This window comes from Alosa sapidissima, chromosome 14, assembly GCF_018492685.1.
Source record: "Alosa sapidissima isolate fAloSap1 chromosome 14, fAloSap1.pri, whole genome shotgun sequence".
Taxonomy (NCBI): domain Eukaryota; kingdom Metazoa; phylum Chordata; class Actinopteri; order Clupeiformes; family Clupeidae; genus Alosa; species Alosa sapidissima.
The window spans coordinates 19,493,710-19,514,635 of record NC_055970.1 but is presented as its reverse complement, the minus strand read 5'-3'; the positions used below and the strand labels follow the sequence as shown (position 1 = coordinate 19,514,635).

Genomic DNA, 20,926 nt, shown 5'->3' with positions numbered 1-20,926 from the left:
CGGAGAAAACCAGAATGTTTCATTCGTCCCCCGTTTCAATCGTCCCGGTTGTACCCTACTGCAAACCAGAGAATTGAGAGCTGGTGGGGAGTGATGAGAAAAGACACGACAGGCTTCTACTGGTGCTTGATTTGCTCACCCAGCTGTCCAGTGCACGTTAGATAATAGGCTACATATTTCGTGGCCACAAATTACTATTTCGTGGGAACGAATCAATATTTCGTGGCCACAAATGACCTATTTCATGGGAACGAATTACTATTTCGTGGGAACAAATTAATATTTCGTGGCCACAAATTAGTACTTTGTGGGAACGAATTGCTATTTTGTGGCCACAACTTATTATTTTGTGGGAACGAATTGCTATTTCGTGGCCACAACTTATTATTTTTTTTCCCCATGACATATCCGGGGCTCCGTAGAAGCGAGACGGCCACCATTCAACCCGAAAAAAGTCATATAACCATTCCAATGACTCTGAAGCTGTTAAATTAAGGTAAATTAAGCTAAAAAACTTGCATATTAAGCTAAAAAACCTGCATAGTGTGCCTTTAAGTGCAAGTCTGTGCAGTATGAAAAACTGAAAAAACGTTCAATTTGCGTCAGTGCCCTCTCATTGAAAACGACGGAGTCTGTTCGTCCATTTCTTTCACTGTCTATGGTTCCCAGACCCTACATCTTGATGTGGGTCTGGCTCGTCAGGCTAGGCTTGATGGTCTTTTGGGCCCTCACCATCGACCTCATGGCAGCGCTGACAGTCGCCAGTGGGGGCCTAAAAGACCATAGATCGTAATCCTGACAATCATGTAATTTAAAGGAGATTTAAACCAATGAAGTGTGGAGCTACTTTGAGCCTCGTAAATGGTGTAAAACAGTGATTTATTTGCATGGCTATACCAATGCCCGAGGCACCCCCATTGAAAACCTGTTGGTAGCATCGGAAATAATTCCGTGGAAATGCATGGATTCCAATTGCTGCTACTGGAAGAAACTGGAATCCATGCATTTCCACAGAATTATTTTTGGAATCTGATCCCTTATCATACCTGTTCATTCTTACTCGTGGCTCGACTTATTGTGACTAAATTCAAGATGGCTGCAAACGCTAAACTTTGTGAAGATACTGTCTGTATAAATCGTCTTGTAAGTAAACTACCAGTGCTTTTTCAAAGTTCTCAATGTCTCGTTTTAAATGTCAGGGCCCTCGGAAGTCTACCAATGAAGTGTGGAGATACATTGAGCCTCGTAAATGGTGTAAAACAGTGATTTATTTGCATGGCTAGCCCGATGCTGAAGCACCACCATTGAAAAAGCTGTTGGTAGCATCGGCTAACTAGCGCCAGATTTTGGAGTGCAGGGGACAAGCCGAGATGGGCTATGACACATACGTTCACACTCGGTATCATGTTTCAACACACTTTAGGTCAATATCACACCGGAATTCTCCTTTAAGAGAGTTTAAACACACACACACACATACACACACACACACACACACACACACACAAATATGCCTAAGAGAAGACACATTCTCTCTGTCTCCCTCTCTCTCCCTCAGTCACTCACACACGCTACCACACGGACACACACTATTGTTGTAGTAACCGAGTCCGGTTTTGGTCTCGAGCCCATTTTTTGCTTACTCGGTTTCGTCTCGGAATTGAAAGCAAAAATGCTCAGTCTTGACTAGGTCTCGGCCTACATTGGAAAGAGGCGGATTCGTAATTTTAGAGCGAGACCACGAGACCCTTTCCCCCCATTTTTTTTAATTAATTAAATATATGATATAATTAAATGTCACACTTTGAATATGAAATCCAGGTATATTGCTGTTATTACATTTATTGCATTTAAAAAGCAGTCTCGGTCTTGACCCTTTAAAGACTCGGTCTCGACTTGGTCTCGACATGCGGCCTCGTCCCCATCCCTAACACATACACATATACTGATATTCTCCACGTGTCCACATTCCTTGCACATTCTTCACACGTCATGTTTATTTTAGCATATGTTTTATAGAGGGTTGTTACACATTTCATGACTTTCTGATTGCTGTATGTGTTGACTTTCTGATTCCTCAAGTGCACGGTGGCATTACCAATAACCTACAGATACAGTTTTCATAATGTGATGGTATTATGAGTGTATGCATACTGGAATAAACGGTTCATTTGTACTCTCTTGACTTTATCCAACTAATGGTGTAATCAGAGCAGTCCAGCAAAAAAAAGTCTCAGTTATTTGACTGCTTGTGGTGATATGTTGTAATGACGTCACTTTTCAGGATCAAAGAGGGAACTGAGAGTGGTCTATAATCGTGAAGCTAAATATGGAAAATCTGGTAGCATGCCACTTCCAACTGATCAGCCCCTATACGGTGTCGAAAGCTAATCCTAGCCGTTCCTTGTGGCACACCTGGAGGATATCTAAAGAACGCAAGAAAGCTATGCGGGTCAGAGCTTAACAATTTATTTGTTAACAAATAAAACAGATATTCACATCCAGTTGTCACTGACTATGTGTAATAAGCAATATCTCTATGATATGGACCCTTTCAAGAGAGTTCCATTATCAGCATCATAGTTGGCCCCACAAGACTTCCTTTTTAACATTCCAAATGTTATCTTAATGCAGAGGAAGTAGATTGGGGCCCAAATAGAACGTTCAAGCATTGTTTTTGTTTACCTTGTTGAAAGGGTCCATAAGAATTGAATTAAAGCTAGCACTATAAACCATCCCCAAGAAGGAAGATGCAGAAAAGGAAAAAAGTAGCTTGCTGCACTGACAATTACATTATGTAGGTATAGTCATATACTCTCTATGCTGGTAAAAAAGAAAAAGACTGACATGGAAGGTAGAATATTTCAAGAAAGAAAGCGCAGTATATGACAACCTATATCCCTTGCAGTTCATGATAAATCTATATCCCTTGTTTTCTCATATGGGTGTAGTAAAGGAGTAAATCGCAAAACAACAATCTGATATCCATGCAGAAAATGATCATGAGAATGCCAAAGACAATGATCAGAGGTGGATGACGTACACAATTCCTTTACTTAAGTAAAAGTATACACCTTGTCAAATATTACTCTAATACAAATGGAAGTTGCTAAGTCAGATTTTCACTTAAGTCGAAGTACAGAAATACTTGCTTTTAAAAATACTCAAGTATTCAGAAGTACAATTTGTCCTTTTTAATGTATTGTAATGTAATGTTTTTTTGGTCATTACAGTAGGGTATACATCATTTGGTCACTCATAGGACTTACCAAAAACATTGTACCTATTTTTGTAACCTTGCAACTGTTCAAATGGATGCAATAATATAATGCAAATCATTATTCATCCACAAATCTAAAAACATTTTAACTGGCAAATAAAAAAACAGATAACTCAATAATAGATTATTTATTGTAGATTATTTATTGTTTAATGATGTACGCTAAAGATCTAGCTATGTGGTGAATGTTCATGATAATGGAGGATAACCTGGTTAACACCCGACCACTTCTCAAGTCAGGCTTGTGTAGTTCTCCCAGGCTACACGGAGGATGTTCTGATGAAGAATCTATTGCAAACAGGTTTGTGTAGTTCTCCCAGATAACATGGAGAATGTTCTGATGAAGAATCTATTGTCACCATCATTAGCACAGCCAATTCAGCCTAGTTCAAATTGGACTATTGAAAAAAATGAACTTCATGATGGTCAATTGCATTATTGTATTCAAAGACTCAAATGTGGTTAAAAGTAATGAGTACTTCTTGCTCATATTTCAAATGGAGTCAAAAGTACAGTATTTGTCTTTCAAATGTAGTGGAGTGAGTCACAAGTTTCGAAAAATATTAATACTCAAGTAAAGTACTCAAAAATCATACTTAAGTACAGTAATCAAGTAAATGTACTTAGTTACTGTCCACCCCTGACAATGATGGCCCCTATGAGGTCAAACCCGGTTGACTGCCTAATATGAGTTTGACACCCCTGACCTAAATCTTTTGCTTTAGATGTTGACTCAAACTCTCCATTTGAGGAAATCACCATAAACCAAAAAAAACAAAAATGACTCCAAAGCAGTTGTAGGCAATACAGGAGACAAAGACTCCTGTGAATGAAGTCTAATGGCATCATCATTCTTTACATCCACAATGAGATTCAATGAGAATTTGAGATGAGACTATGAAATGAGAGTGTATATGACATCTGAATGCAAATGCTTCTGGATGTTATTGGCATTCATCTAGTAACTAAAGTTCAACTCAACAGGTGTATCAGTCTGCCCTGTTCAGTGGCAGAGTCCTCTTTTTAAGTAAACAGAGTTAAGGTAAATATGTGTTCCCTGCTCTATTTGTTGGGGAATTATTCATGTTATGTCTGTTTCATTATGATTGGTTGGTGTAAGAATCATGCTGAAGGGATACAAGCTTAGATACCAGAGTTCTTAGTTTGATAACTTCTTGTCTTTGCTGTAGCTCTTATAGCTTAGCTCCTTTGCTTTTTTGCTTGAAGGAGGAGTACCTAAATATCTGCAGAAACATCTTGCAAGGGCACTGGGGCAAAACTTGTAAGGCTCACTTTACATAACACTTCCGCCCTAAAGCCCAATGGAGCGGCGTGACTGGTCTGGCCAGGGAAGCATGTTTTACACAGGTGTGCTTGAAGATCAAACTCCAGTCAGAGCGTACCTCATATGTCATCTGTTTACCTGCAGCTGGACAGGAAGAGAAAGTCCAACAGTAGATTCTGTTCTGTGAGAGTAAAAGTGAGTGTTAGTAGCAACAAGCAGAAGTCAGACGCAAACTACAGTATATCCAGTTTCCTTGTAATTGGTTTGGACTACTACACTGTCTGGGACAATGGATGACTACATTTCCCAGATGAAGCAGTTTGTGAATGAGCATGCAACTGGACTGACAATTGTCACAGCTGGTAAACTATTTTACAGCCGCTTCTGATGTTTTATTAGCCGACTATAACAACTCTGAGAACTATGGAGGACATTTTCAGTCAAAGTGAAAAACTACTGGGCAATGATTCAGCATTTAAGCTTTAACTCTTTCTTGTGTATTGCTGACTTGACTTCATTATGTTACCATTATATCATACGATTTTAGTCAACAGAGCTCTTTGATTACTTAGAGAAAAGTTTATTCTGCACTATTTTTTCAGTTCCATGTTAAGAGCAGCAATAGGTATTTGCATGGTCATTGTTTCACAATATATGGATATCTTTTATTGTTCTTTCAGAAGTTTATAATGTTTTATTGATGTTCTGTATTATCTTGCAAAATGTTTATTTGAGTCGCTCTATTTTTCTGCTCTGAACAGAATGACGCTCTTGGATTGAATGCCATGCTTTGCCCTCATATCAGCTTGATACAATTGTTTTGTTTATGAACTCGGGGATGTGGTTGTAAACCGTTGCAACTCTGCCATCAATCATTATGTTAAGCCCACCAAACGACTCTATACACGATTTCAATGCCCTGATTAAGTTTCGATTTCTGGAGCTCACAAGCCAACGGAGAGTTGCTAGACTAGCCCTGGCAGCAAATGTAATTTGCTGCCGCTAGGGGCGCGTCTAGATTTCTAGGCATTTTGCCATTTTTGCCTGGCAATGTTTGAATGCCTTACAAAAATGCAACATGTGAAGTAACTCACTATTTTAATAGCCTTTATTGTTTGTTTTACTCTTACTTATTCTTATTCATTATTTTGAACTGAAGTAGGCTTGAGTACTGTTTCTGTTTACCCCCCACTGCCCAAAATCAGATGTCAAACTCAAGCCATGCATAATGAATGTAGCCCTTCCTGCACAACTACTAGACTAGAAGACAGTCATATATGATGGGACATAAATCACAACTCCTGTTCTAATTAGTCTAACCAAACACAATTCTCTTCATGAGAAGTAGTTGCTGGGCTTTTCGCACTGCGCAGACATATGGCTGGTGGCGTATGTCGCAGTAAAGCCCGACTGGATGGCAAGACAGTGCTGATCACTGGAGCAAATACAGGGATAGGGAAGGAGACAGCTGTGGACTTGGCCAGGAGAGGTCAGTACATTCTTAATGTTTATAAAACTTTTACAGGACAATGATGAATGAAAACATACACACACACCCATTACAATGACAGCTTGTAGAGACATGATTGATTTAGAATATTGTTTTTAAACACCTTTGTAAAACCTTTAGCCTACAGGACAACTCAGGATGACTCAGCTGTGTAATGTTGTAGCCTATGACTCAGCTTGGTAATATGTCTAATCGAATCCTCTCAACACAATCAAGTGCTCTCTCTATTTCTCCAAACCAGGTGCGAGGGTGATTCTGGCGTGTAGAGACATGGTCCGGGCGAACCGTGCTGCGGATGAGATCCGGAAACGGAGCGGGAATGGGAACGTGGTGGTGAAGCAGCTGGACCTGGCCTCCTTGAAATCTGTGCGCGCACTAGCCGCTGATGTGAAGGCCAGTGAGGAGCGTCTGGACATTCTCATCAACAATGCAGGTGTGCTCCAACAAAAGCATCAGTGGTGGCACAGTCCTTGGCATTTTAGACAGGGCTAACCTACAACGATCTGGTTAAGGTCACTACCAAACTTTCTCAGTTGATCCTAGGCTGAATTCGCATAGAATCCATTTCTGCTTGGGTGATATTTTATCGCACACCTGTTAAAACTCTCGCGAGGACTTTTGTTCATCTAAAAGTGGCACATTTGTAGCTTAGGTCATACTGAAATGATTTAGCTAGGGTGCCGGAGCCAGCGACCCTGGGGCCAAGATGGCAGCCAAATCCAATATGGCCGCTGCCCGAAAAGGGTTCCGGCTATAACTTTTGAACCATATGAGTTATACAAACTTGATATCTTTTTCAGCTTAATTGATCATGGGAAACACACAATACAATTTTTGACCTGGTGCATCTGGACCCTTTAATCCTCCAATATCAGGACCCCCAAATTCCCCAAATTCAATATGGCCGCTGTCCGAAAAAGGGTTTTGGCTACAAATTTTGAACCAAATCTACAAATGAGGATGTTGTGTCTATTTTATGTTTATTGACCACAGAAGTCCATTGGCATATTTATATATATGCTTGTGTAAGTTTGGAACCTTTATTCTTTTCAAGACTGTGGTTGAAAATCCTTTTTTACCACAGCTTTGAAGGTTATTCTCAATGTTGATTCATTTCCTTATAAAAGTAAAATGCTTTCACTATTTTCACATACATTTCAGTGTATATGTATGTATATGTGTATATAGTCATATAAGAAAGAATAAGACACAATTATTATTGCAAGGCACATGATGATTTGTCTGTTTTCAAACTGACTTCTGCAGCTGTTAGTATAGAATGTACAAGAGAGGTGAAAGCACACACCCCTGGGGAGAACCAGTGGAAGAATAGAGCTTTTCTGAGAGAACGCCATTGACTCTAACACACTGTGACCTGTGTGTCATGAAATCTAAAATCCAGACAATAATGTTAAAATCAAGTTTAAATTTGTGAAGAAGTTTCTCAGCAAGCAGATGAGGCTGTATAGTATTGAAAGCAGAGGAAAAACCAATGAAAAGAAGTCTAGCATGGGACATGGGGCTCTCAAGGTGGTGGTACAGGTGCTGTTCAGCAATGTCAGAGTGGCATCCTCCACACCTCTACCTGCTCTATATACAAGCTGCATGGGGTCTAGTGACCCCTGCACCTGTACCTGAATCACCTGCTTCATCACCTTCTCAAACACCTTCATGACTAAAGAAGTGAGGGCTACAGGTCTAAAATCATTCAGGGCTTTGGGATTAGAGCACTATTATGTCAAATTGTTAAAAGAATAATATAGTCAATTTGTCCAAAACTCTTAAAGGTTTGCTTAGCATAACAAAAAACAGCAATAACATTAAAAAAAACAACAGTGAATTTTCATGGTCTCTCTCATGAATTCTCACGGTCTCTCTCACAATTGTAGTTATAAGAACAAAACATTTGTAGAAAAAAGTACACCTGGTTAGGAAGGAATTTGGTAGGAAAGGAAGTAGTTGGCTAAACACTGTTGTTGGTCATCTTCGTCTTTCACCGTTGCTGTCCATCTTGCTCACAAGCATGGAGTAGCACTAAACAGCTGCTCCACCACATACAGTCAACTAATTCATACAGTCAACTAATATTCTTAATATTTGCTCAATATATATATATATATTGCTGTTATTCTGACTCCCTCATATGCCTCTACATTCTCAATTAGAAAATTGGTGGGAATATTTGTAAAGTATGAATTATCAGTTAGTTGCTTTCTAACTGGGGTCTAAACATAGATAGATAGATAGATAGATAGATACTTTATTGATCCCCATGGGGAAATTCAAGGGTCTCAGTAGCATACAGACATCACACACAACATGAACATAAACATAGGCAATCATAAATGTAAGCATTCCCATGTGTTTGTCATGGTAAAATAAAATAGACATTAAAGGAACCATATGTAAGATTGTGGCCAAAACTGGTACTGAAATCACTTTCAAATTACTGTAGAGAGGTGTATCCCTTCCCCCTCCCCCCTGACTTGAGGTTGCCAACCCGGATACCGAAACACTACTGACTTTGTGATTAGTAGATAGGAGATAGTAGTAGATAGGAGGGTGGCGCATCAGGCCAAAACACAACATGACATGACAAAACACAACATCAACATCAGTTGAGGGCTGCAACTTCACTTTTTAAATGACAATATCCTGGCCGGATTACTGTTGTCAGTGATATAAGTATTTGAAATGAACATGATTTCTTAATGTCTAGTGACATATCAGTTGTTGATATCATACCGTTGACTTGCGCTAGCATAGCACCTGCGAACTCTGCAATTAGAAGGACTGGGTGAAACGTGTTGAAAACGGACTCCACTGATAAATATCACACTTGCTTACTTGGAAATGAGGTCCTATGTCCAAAATCCTGAACCACCCCTTTAAGGCCCCCAACTATCCATGCGACAACTCACCTCATGATTCAGTAAATCAATGCTGCACTTAGGTAGGCTAAGTTGCATATGCCGAAACGGAAGACGTCTTTCGACTATGCGCGGTATTCTAAACACCGCTTTGCTACCAAAAGCGGGACAAGTGCATACCATGCATTTTGTAAACTATAAAACAGACAATGATGTCAGCTCCAGGGGTAAGAGTGCCTTAGAAAGGCACACTCTCACAGACAAGCACAAACCAAAAGCCAGATCGGCCGGGCAATCCTCTGTGGCATCGTTTTTTGCTCCAACAGCAACCACAGCTGTAGAGCTCACTAAGTTATTAAGTGACTAAAACGTTAATGGGTATAAAAGGTGGGTCTGTTGACTAATGTGAAAAAAATACACAAAAAACTAATGTTACTATGTTATTATAATAAATAGTTGCCTTGTATGGGAATGTTGGAAATGGAAATTGTTGACTAATGTGAAAAAAAACCCCACAAAAAACAACAAATGTTACTATAATAAATTATCAATAAATAGGTGCCTTCTATAGAAATGTTTTCTTTTTAATGGTATTCCCCACTAATGTTACCCCGATTCCGTGTGTGTACTCACTTTTGGACCTTTGTCCTAACTTTTGGGCACAAGTGTCCTCCTTTTCATCCTTTTCAGTGTCATTTCAGTGTCACCCTACCTCCTGGGCTCCGTAAAACTTGCAATGCAACTTGCCATAGTTAGCTTCAATTACGCAACACCCGGATCTCCTATATGAGCAAAGATGGCAGCTTTGGTTCCTTTTTGTCGATGAACTTCAGAGGTCTATATGACTCTAGTCTACAGTAGGTAGACAGACAGAGCCATGTCTTCTGGTCTCAACATATTTAAATTTTATCAAATGGTTATACAAAATGATGCGTTTTCATGTCTACGTGGTCTATTTCTATTGAACAATGTAAACAAAATGTCCTGAGGTCAAACTAGATTTAGGAAGAAAAGGAGATATTATGTCTGTGAACTTATATAAACCATTTGAAGTTGTAGTCACAACATGCCTTGTAAGTGCCAACATGAAGACAGAATATTTGAAGATCTTGGAAAATTCTGTCTTTGGTCATCCCAGACATATCAGCCCTTGAAGCTTCATGCCAGGTATGGTTGCCTTCATACTCACTAGTTTGCTTTCAGGTATCATGATGTGTCCAAAATGGAAGACAGAGGACGGCTTTGAGATGCAGTTTGGGGTGAACCACCTGGGTCATTTCCTTCTGACCAACAGTCTGCTGGACCTGCTGAAGAAGTCGGCCCCCAGCCGAGTGGTCAACGTATCCAGCCTGGCCCATGAGAATGGTACATACATTTAACTTTAAACTGGATTATCATGTCATTAACTTTACAGTAATCCTGACTATCTATGTCATTTAACTTTAAACATGACCACCACTTTTACCAGAAGATACTTTACTGTAGTTTTACAGATGTTCATTAATCTTTCCAGGTAAAATGCACTTTGATGATATTCACCTGGATAAAGACTATGATCCCATAATAAGCTACTGCCAGAGCAAGCTGGCCAACGTTCTTTTCACCAAAGAGTTGGCTAGGAGACTGTCAGGTGAGTGGGTCACAAACAACCACCATCACAGATTCACCTGACTCACTCGTATTCATTCATTCATTCATTCATTCATTCTATCTATCTTGATTGTTATGATTCTATCTATCTATCTATCTATCTATCTATCTATCTATCTCTCTCTCTCTCTCTATATATATATATATATATATATATATATATATATATATATATATATATATATATATATCTCCTAATTCCCTTCCTCACACAGACAGCAAAACACACAAATACGGTTTTATCTCGGCACGACTGTCCCACTTCGACAGATGGAGGCGGAATAGGGGGTTGAAATCATAATCTGTTTTCCTGCCATTGATGTTTAGATGATACTGTAACACTGATGTGTCGTAATAGGCAGGGACGCCACTAGGGTGTTAGGACGATTCTAAGGGCCCAGCACTGATAGGGGCTCTCCGTTATTAGATTTTACAGGAATCTGTCGTCTCTCTCTGAGAAAAGTAGCCTAATGCTCTTCTCCTTGGGAATATTGTACGATTTCTGTATAAAAAGGCCCACAGACTCTTCCTGAGCAACACCCTCCTCTGTCCCATACAGGCACAGGTGTGACAGCGTACAGCCTCCACCCAGGTGCGATCCGCACTGAGCTGGGACGGCACATGACCCAGTCCATGCCCCTCTGGAAGCTGATGATGTATGCACCTATGATGCTGCTCTGGCCCCTCATCAAGTCCCCGTGGGAGGGAGCGCAGACCACCATCTACTGCGCTGTGGACGAGAGTCTGCAGAATGTCAACGGCCTCTACTACAGGTTAGCTATGACACACACACTTTTAGTCAGATTTTAGACATACATCAGTAACTCAGTATATCCTACACTCATGAATGAACAGACACACACACACACACACACACAATAATTGAACACATGTGCCACCACTAATGATCAGCTGATCATACCTACGGCTAAGCTAATTAAGGGTGAGGTAGAGTAGTTATGCTGTGTTCCACTTGTTGTAGAACCACTAGTAATTTGGAATGATGTCACATCTGTGTAAAAACTGAGTTGTTCCAGTTGTTAACAAGTCGTCAGAACAAAATGCTACGTTTGTTAGCAATTGTCTGTTATTAACAATTGTTACCAGATATAGCAATACCAGTTTTCTAACAAAGGATTACACAGTATTTTACACAAACAAACATCGTAGCAACCTAGACAGATAGATTTTGGACATCATTGTTTCCAGGACTGATTTAATGAGACAATCAGACAGAACTGCTAATCAACAGTGCATAGCTCTAATTTGCTGTTAAGGGGCGCTGCCATCTTGAAAATTCAAAGTCGGGGTATTCAGGGTTTGAACGAGCTAACGAGTCAGCATAATAACTTCAGGTTGCATTCCATTTTCGACTTCCTGTTCAGAACTTGGAAATGACTCAGGAGGACAACACTCCATTATCAGAGACATATATAGAGTTTGGCCAACTCTCGCCATCTTGGATACTAACGTCAGATCAATCTACAGCGTAACCCTATGGGGCGAATATGCTATGTTAAAGGAACCATATGTAAGATTGTGGCCAAAACTGGTACTGCAATCACTTTCAAAATACTGAAGAGCGGTGTATCCCCTCCCCCTCCCTCCTGACTCGAGGTTGCACACACGGATGGCGAAACACTACTGACTTTGTGATTAGTAGATAGGTGGAGGGTGGCGCATCAGGCCAAAACACAACATGACATGACAAAACACAACATCAACAACAGTTGAGGGCTGCAACTTCACTTTTTAAATGACAATATCCTGGCTGGACTACTGTTGTCAGTGATATAAGTATTTGAAATTAACATGATTTCTTAATGTCTAGTGACATATCAGGGCCATTTTATGATTAGTTGAAATATTTTTCTTACATACGGTTCCTTTAAAATAAATCACTTATTTTCACCATTATAACAGGCATATAAATATTATCATCAGCGTTTGTCAATATGTAGAAGGCCCTTACAGAAATATTGGTTTCCAACACATTCGATACCCTATTTGGCCTGACTATTATAAGATATTACACCTTTAACTCATTGAATGCCGAGCTGTTTTTGGAAGCTTTGTCCTAGAGTGCCAGCAATCTAGACCATTGTTGATGATTTTTGTACAGCCACAGCATATTCTGTGTTATAGCTATGAACACATACAATGGCTCGTTTGAAAGGTGAGACTTTAAGCTCTCAGTGGGTGCAAACTGTGTATTTCTACACGCTTCTGTTCCTGTGTCTGTGTCTTTCATGAAATATGAAGTGTTGCCTGTAAAGTTTCCGGGAAGTGACCTTGCGAGACTGCCACCTAGTGATAGACCCACGAAAATGGCCTGGTTTTGAGCTGACGTGCATGCGTCACTGATTCGACCCAAAGCGGCAACCGAGTTATGATTACAGTTTTTCTCAGTCGCTTTGGTGCTTTTTTCAGATCAGAATGAAAATTCTCTTAACTATTAGTTCAACCTCCACAACATTTAGTCATTTGTGCACATCATAGTAGCAATTTCTCCTTCCTCTGAACAAATTGCAAATACTTTTGGATATGTATCAGTTGCTTTCATACAATTCTCTGCTGTTTTTTAACATTATCATTTGCTTATGTCATGTCAGTCAAAATGAACTATACTTATGAATGCTGAATAGTCGTTCCCAATAAAACTAATAGTCTTCATTTCATTGCTTGAGTCATTACATACAAAATTGTTGAACTAGTTATCAAATTCTGTCACAGTGCTGTAGAATTGCAAAGAGCATACAGTAAAAATGTATGCATTCAGTGTCTTGTACTCACTTACTCACCTAACTACAGCAATGTGTAACTTTACTGTAGTTTTCAAATGGCTGTACAAGTACTGTATAGTGCTGTCTTGAGCATGTTCAGGTAGTGACACCGAGTTCTGACCTTTTTTTGCATTGGAAAACACTGAGAGAACTGTCATAATGAAAACATGACAAAGCCATTTGACTATCTTGTTCATAAACGATGGTGTCAAGACTTCTCATTTTGATGACACTGACAGTTTCATTGACATGAATACCTGCTTTTGAGGAATGGATTATCCATTTTGAGCAAGTGACGTGCTTTTGCAGGTCATCCACTAGGTTTTGCAGTTTGCACTAATTGTTTTGAGAATTGCACTAACTTCTGTGCAAATGTTAATAGTGATGTGAGAAAAGCACCAAAGCGACTGAGAAAAACTGTAATGTCCAGATAAAATGTCCAGATTGTGCGTTTTCATGAGTTTTCGATCGTCATATATTTCATTTCCATTCATCACAAAGTTCCCAAAATCACATATAAGGTGTGTTAGAGTGTCTAGTTTCGTAATTTAAAAAAAAGCTAAAAACGTAATATTACGTTTTTTGGCACTCAACGCATGGGAAGGAGGCACTCAATGAGTTAATACAACCCACTTTTATTGACAAGTGTGTGCCCCAGATTGACTAATAACTCATTGTTTTGCGTCATAATTGTTCCAGGTGAACATGTAATTATTTGTATGTTTGGTTGTTTGCAGTGACTGTGCCCCAAAGCAGGCAAAACTTCAGGCGTGCGACGATGTTGCTGCCATGAAACTCTGGGACATCAGTGCCTCCATGGTGAGACTGGCCTAAAAGAAGAAACTCCCTCTTTACCAACCACACACACAGAGACACACACAAACACTCCCCACTCCACACACATCATTTTTTTTTACTTTGATGCCTTTGTTTAATATGACTTTTTATTACAGAGGATTTCTTGATTTCTCAAGTGATGCCAATAATTACAGATATAGTTTTGGTGTTGAACATTACACATGTAAGGGTTATCTGTAATGGAATAAACAGACAATGCATCTCCTGGCATGATAAACGAAATCCAGAAACAATTCTGTGTCAACTGTTTGACATCTTACATATCTAGAAACTTTATTTTGAATTATTCATGCAATGAAAAGCAATAACAAATCTACAGAGCCCAAAAAGGGACATGGATAAAAAGAATGACCTTTTTGGTGTGCATCAGCCCCAGTGCCAGCCCCTTTAAGTTTTTGGTGTGCATGAGAAACACACAAAAGAAAGATGTTCCCCATGTCCCTTTAGGGACTCCGTACAAATCAGTTAGTCTGACATGAACGTGTCTTTCAGCTGAATCACATATCAGCTCCATTGAGGGTATTAACACTTAGTTGGTAACTGAAACAAGAAGTTCTACATTTGTGGTTATGTAGCAAGATCTAGTCTCAGCACTAGTCTTTAAATTATTTTTCATATTTGCAATTAAACTGCCAATTAAAGTGAACCACTCAGTCACTCTAAAACGAGAGAGTAGGCCTATTCACAATTGCAGTTTTCAAAGAAGACACATCAGAAGAAAATTGATATTAGGCAGCTGTGGACATCATCATGTTAATCATAATAACCACAAAAACTCTGATAGCTAGTCTCACATACGTGTGATGCTGGGCACTGTCACCAAATGACAAAATAAATGTTGCCATCCTAACAAGGCAGCATGACAAATTAACATAGTACAATGCATACTAGCACACTATGTGTTATCCACAGCATTGAAGGATGCCACACAATCCTTGATAAACATGTAATGGAAAACTTGATAAACATGTTATGGAAAACATGTAAAGCATGTAAAGTTGGCATGCATCTGTTGCATTCAATCGTTTTTTGACCTTTGTAGTTTTGCTGTGATCAAAATTGAACTACAGTGTGCTGTAATGTTATGAGGTATAATCTTAGTATTTGTGTGTTTGTGTTTAGTAAATTCTGTTATGTAGATAACAGCCTGCAGCTCGTTTAGCACACCAATGCTAAGATCACAGCATGCACACTACTTCAAATATACCCCTGAAACTTTACACCTTTAGACCTTGAATTTCCCCTGGGGATCAATAAAGTATCTATCTATCTATCTATCTATCTATCTACACAGCAATATAAAATCTGTAGGAATATGAAGTATTATACATTACCGTATTTGATTTGAAAATTTGATTTGCATCTAACTGTTTGGTAGCATGGTCGGCCTATGCATTGCTGCTGAACTCTGCAGATATCTTTGCCTATATGAGTGTAATTTAAAATAGGTTTATAGTGGTTTTCAGTAATGCATGCGAGAGTGCAGTTAGGTCACAGCACTGCGCAGGAGAGTTCAGCTGTTTGTGTCGGGCACATGCCCTTATCAGTTCTCCGTCCAACGGATCCAGAATTGCTAGCTGGGCTGGAAAAGTGATAAGGAGATGTGAGCGACCATCAGAAGAGTCTTTGCTGTCATGCATCACCCCAGGATCACCCCACCTTAAGTCCGCATTTGAACCCGGTTGAGTGGGGCAATCCATGTGCCCCCCCCGCCCTCCCCAAAAGTCTTCTGCAGAGATCCAAGCGCTCACTGAGGTGGTCCACATGAGCAAAGTTGCCATCTTGAGAGACGCACAGAACCTGTAGGGTTTAGAGGTCTCGTGGGGCGCTGTGATCTGGTGATGTATAGACGTGCTCCTTTCCCGATCATCCACCAGTCCAGGAATCTGAGATGCAGTGACCTTGGCACCAGCCACTGTGTTGGAGTTGTCACTGGTTGGGATGGCACCAAGGGTCTCCCTCTTCTCACACAAGCTGTGTGTGAAAATGTACGCGTGTGTGTGTTTAAGAGAGTGAGACTTCCAGAGGTAGCGTAGAGAAAGGTGGGAGCTCGGCGCTCCTCTGCGCACAGGGCCTCATCTCTGTCGACACGCCCCAATCAGGAGTTTTATCAGCTGTCAGCTCCGCCCACTCCTGGCCACATCTTCCATGCCATTGGTGCAAAGTCTTACCACTTGTCATGCCAGCCCCACTAAAGACACAGTGGAGAAGTGTGATTTGTTCCTTTGTTTGTCAGTCTGAGAGGGATGGGCCAATTGGATGGAAGAGGCCAGGCCAGGTGGGCATGTTCCACACAGGTGTGCTTGAAGAGGACATTCCGATCCGAGCATACCTGTCAGCTCTCATCTGTGTCTGCTTACCTGGAGCTGAAAGAGAGAGAGAGAGCAGGAGAATGTCATGGATTGGTAAGAGATTAACCGTGAAAGAAATGGAGGAAAATTGATTCCCATAAAGAGAGGACTATAATGAGTGTGATATAATGAGTGAAACTGAAAATTGAGACCAGATAATTCATTAGAGAGAGAGAGAGAGAGAAAGTGAGACAAAAATGACTAGAATGCACAATTGCAGGCCTATAAGTTCTTCCCCATGTCTGAGATAGAAAGAGAGGGTAATAGAAAAAGCAAGGGATCTAGTGAAGAGGAGGCCTGTCAGACTACTTCCTGTTGGTTCTGTCTCCTACGCTGTGCTTGTTGACAGAGCGGGTGTGTTATCTGTCACCTGCCAGAGCCACTCAGGCTCACAGCTCCGTCCATTACTTCTGCATCATTAAAGGGAGCCGTTGGGCTCAGCCCCCCAGCCCAGCCGCCTCTGTTCAGGTCACAGGGTTGGAAGGCAGGTCTGGGAGCCAGCAGCAGCTCCAGGCTTCACTTGCCCTGCTCCGTCCCACACAACAACTGCAATAGTAAATATACTATTATAGTAGTAGTATAATAGTAGTGTTGTTTTAGTTTTGTGTTAGTGCTACGTTTATTTAAATAGTATTGCAACAACATTCCATGGTTCAGTTTTATAACAATAACAACAATAACAACATTTAACAGCAGAAGTATTATCCTGTGTGAAAACCGTAATAACTTTTGCTCTTATTACTACATGGTTATACTGACCAGTTTGCAACTATAGTTATTGAGGAATAACTTAAAACTGTAGCATGATTGTGCTAGTCAGATCAGGACCATTGTACTGGTCAGATCAGGACTATTATGTGCTGGTCAGATCAGGACTACATGATTGTGCAGGTCAGATAAAGACTCTATTTGTCCTGGTTAGATTAGGACTATATGATTGTGCAAGTCAGATAGATCAGGACTAGTTAGATACAGATGTAATGTACAGATATATTACAGCATAATTGCAACACACAGTTTCATCACTACTTTAACTTTTAATGAACATCCACTGTTAATGGTAAGTATTGATGGGGGCCATTTTAGCTGTTAAACTACTGTTCAACTACATTAATGTTATATATTTATATTTGGGTTTTTATTTACAATAGTTGGTTTAACCCCCTTTTTGTGTGTATACAACCCCAAACCAGAAAAAGTTGAAAAAGTTGGGACGTTGTGTAAAATAAATAATAAAACCAGAAAGTAATAATCTGGAAATCTCGTAAACTCATATTTAGTTGCCAGAAGGACACAGACAACATATCAAATGTTGAAAATGACAAATTTGACTATTTCATGTAAAATATATGTTCATTTTGAATTTGATACCAGCAACACATTTAAAAAAAAGTTGGGATGGGCGTAACAAAATGCTGGAAAAGTTGTGTAATGATAAAGAAAACAAAAGAAGGAATGTTTCACAACTTAGGGTAACTTTCACTTAATTAGGGTAATTGGCAACATGATTGGTTATGAAAAAGAGCAAGTAAAGATGTAGGGGTATTCATCACTCTGTGTAAGCAAATGATGAAACAATGTCATTTTCAGGCTTCCTAACATGAAATTTGCAAGTATTTGGGGAATTCATCATCATATATTTTCCATCAAATTTTTCATTTTCAACATTGTATATGTTTTTTGTATGTCCTTTTTGCTGCTAAATATGGGTTTACGAGACTTGTATATTATCACATTCTGTTTTTATTTGCATTTTACACAATGTTCCAACCCTTTCTGATTTTTGGGGTAATATGTAGGTTTATAACTGTGTGTGTGTGTGTGTGTGTGTGTGTGTGTGTGTGTGTGTGTTTCTGTCTTGAACCCTTATGTGTTTCTCTCTCTCTCGCCTCTCTGCCTCATGTCCACGAAACATACGGCTCTGACATGCATTTTCCTCCAAGCAATCAACAGAGCAAAAGATCACAAAAAGCTGTGTGTGTGAGAGTGAGAGAGAGAGATAGAAAAAGAGAGAAAGTGAAGGAAAGAAAGGTGGCTGGAGGGTTTCATGCTATGTAAGTGTACTTAAAGCAATGGTTCGGAGTAATTTCACTCCAGGGTCCTTTGCACCATGACACCGAGCCAAACACCCTCCCAGAACCCTGGTCGAGGCTAGGTAGCGCTGTCAGAAACGAATGACTTTCTGCAGGCGTAATGGAACCAACTTAGTATCTCGTAAATTAATATGGTTTGAGTACTACATGTATGCTTATGTATGCTGAGGAATTAGAATGTTGTGTTCCTGCACATATAAAAAAGTGTGTGTGTGTGTGTGTGTGTGTGTGTGTGTGTGTGTGTGTGTGTGAGAGAGAGAGAGAGAGAGAGAGAGAGAGAGAGAGAGAGAGTGAGAGTGTATATGGGTGTGTGTGTGTGGTTGTTGTTGTTAGAATGTAGGTTTACAGCATTCCAGGCTTCAGGATCCACAGTGCTGAATATGGCAAGTCAGAGCATGCAAAGCGCTGAATCATAAATAGTCACACACACACACACACAGAGACACACATATATGACCAAGCTTTTTACTTTTACTTTATTTATTTATTTATTAGCGTTATAATAAGTGCTATTTTATAAGCAAAAATGTTGACCTATGAGAGAGAGAGAGAGAGAGAGAGAGAGAGAGAGAGAGAGAGAGAGAGGGGGGGGGGGGGGGGGGGGGGTAGGCTGGCCTAGGGGATAAAGGTGTTGATGGGAATAAAGAGTCAGAGGAGACATGTGAACACTCACGCAAGGGAGGGGTTGCCCCACTGTCACTGCCAGTCAGAACACACTCACTGCACCAGAGACTCACACACACACACACACACACACACACACACACAAACACACTCAGCCTCTTATCAGATCCAGACCATAACCACGGCCAGGGCCTCGGTCCAATACACTCGATGCACCTTAGTTTCTCATTTGAAGGGAGGAGACCACTGAGTCTTTTCAAGCTATGTTTGAAATCCCAAGAACATTTCTAATCAGTTCTAGTTTACAGGGCTATCTCTATGCTTCCATACTTTTCCTAAGGGGTTGGATATGAGGAAACAAACATGTTTGAATATGAAGATCCTGTAATTTGTCTGTGACCTTACAATTTGGGTTTCATGTCATCACAAGTTTATCTACACCTCACCGTCTCTCCCAGCCATACCCCACTGCATATCCTTCACCTGTGAGTACTTCACTATGCGGAAAGAAAAGATCCTCATACAGGTCAGGTCTTATATGTCGTGTCAGTATATTCTTGTACTCAAAATGATCCTCTATTCCTTCTTGAACAATATTTCTGGGGGGGGGGGGGGGGCTAAAAAAATGAAACACTTTTATCAACACTATATAATTATTAATCAAAACTCTATTGTGTTGTCATATAACAAACACATCCATCATATGATCTAATTATGTTTGAATCAGTTACACACTAACGTAGTCAATGCAAAACACGTTTTACAAAACAGGCTTCCCTAGGATATAGTGTATCCTTGATTTTTTCCAGAAATATTGTTCAAGTACGATTAGAGGATCATTTAGAGTACAATAATATACTGACCAAACATGATACATAGGACCTGGCCTGTACATTGAGGATTTACTATCATTTACATTAATCTACATTATGAAGTACACTACAGTTTTTCTTCAACTGCTTGCACACAAAATCTTTGCATATCATTTTTACAGTAAACATATCACTTTAACCCCATTACCCCATATAATACCATAACCCCATACCAAATCTGCAAAACCAAACACTAATTCTCAGTCTTTTACCTGAGTTTTCAATTTCATTAAAAAATAAACCTTTTTTTCAAAACTGTCTCTTTCTCTTCCACTCTGTCCTATCATTGCCTTGATTTCTGTTGTGACAACATCACACCGTCACACCTGTTGCCCAGTGTTTAGGATGGTTGAGTTTACAGTTAAGCCCCTAAGTGTCTTCACATCTGATAATTGTGAACAAAAAATTTGTGTCTAAAGTAGAGAAATGTGTTTAGTGTTTTGTCTATCAATGTGTGTAGTGCTTTGCAAAAAGTGTGAGGCTGATGATGTGCTTATAGTTGTGCAAATCTGGGCAGATGTTCAGAAGTAATTTTAAAAAATTGTAACATGATATTATTTTTTGGTGTCCCTGAAAGTCAATGAGTCTGGTGCCACAGGATTTCCGCATGGCAGGGGCCTGTGTGTGTGTATTAGTGTGTGTGTGATGAGGCAGCCAGCAGAGGAAAGGGGTGGGTGTGTCCGCCGTCAGCTTTTGTGGGCAATTACGCGGCTGAGTTAGCGGCGGCGGTGTGAACGCGCCACGCTAAGC

General features: G+C 40.0%; 3 protein-coding genes across 14 annotated transcripts in view; 2 read left to right on the top strand and 1 right to left on the bottom strand.

Moving 5' to 3' along the window:
- The window catches only part of LOC121681238 (retinol dehydrogenase 11-like), a 28,361-nt gene extending 26,842 nt beyond the window's left edge, over positions 1–1,519 (top strand). The window contains exon 8 of the mRNA XM_042060858.1: positions 1,501–1,519. The gene's annotated coding sequence lies outside the window, so the exon portion shown is untranslated. The remainder of the gene's footprint in view (positions 1–1,500) is intronic.
- LOC121681234 (retinol dehydrogenase 11-like) overlaps positions 1–14,453 on the top strand; it is a 31,155-nt gene extending 16,702 nt beyond the window's left edge. For 3 of the 12 annotated variants that reach the window (XM_042060849.1, XM_042060846.1, XM_042060843.1), the window contains 4 exons: positions 10,149–10,310; positions 10,459–10,575; positions 11,155–11,368; positions 14,116–14,453. In XM_042060849.1, coding sequence (XP_041916783.1) covers positions 10,149–10,310; positions 10,459–10,575; positions 11,155–11,368; positions 14,116–14,212 — 590 coding nt within the window. In that variant the 3' untranslated portion in view covers positions 14,213–14,453. Of the gene's footprint in view, positions 1–4,687; positions 5,011–5,910; positions 6,055–6,316; positions 6,509–10,148; positions 10,311–10,458; positions 10,576–11,154; positions 11,369–14,115 lie in introns of those variants that run through there. The other 9 variants (XM_042060847.1, XM_042060844.1, XM_042060851.1 and 6 more) reach the window with 9 other exon arrangements.
- A 5,633-nt stretch (positions 14,454–20,086) lies between these two features.
- slc26a2 (solute carrier family 26 member 2) overlaps positions 20,087–20,926 on the bottom strand; it is a 31,135-nt gene continuing 30,295 nt past the window's right edge. The window contains exon 6 of the transcript XR_006022195.1: positions 20,087–20,098. The gene's annotated coding sequence lies outside the window, so the exon portion shown is untranslated. The remainder of the gene's footprint in view (positions 20,099–20,926) is intronic.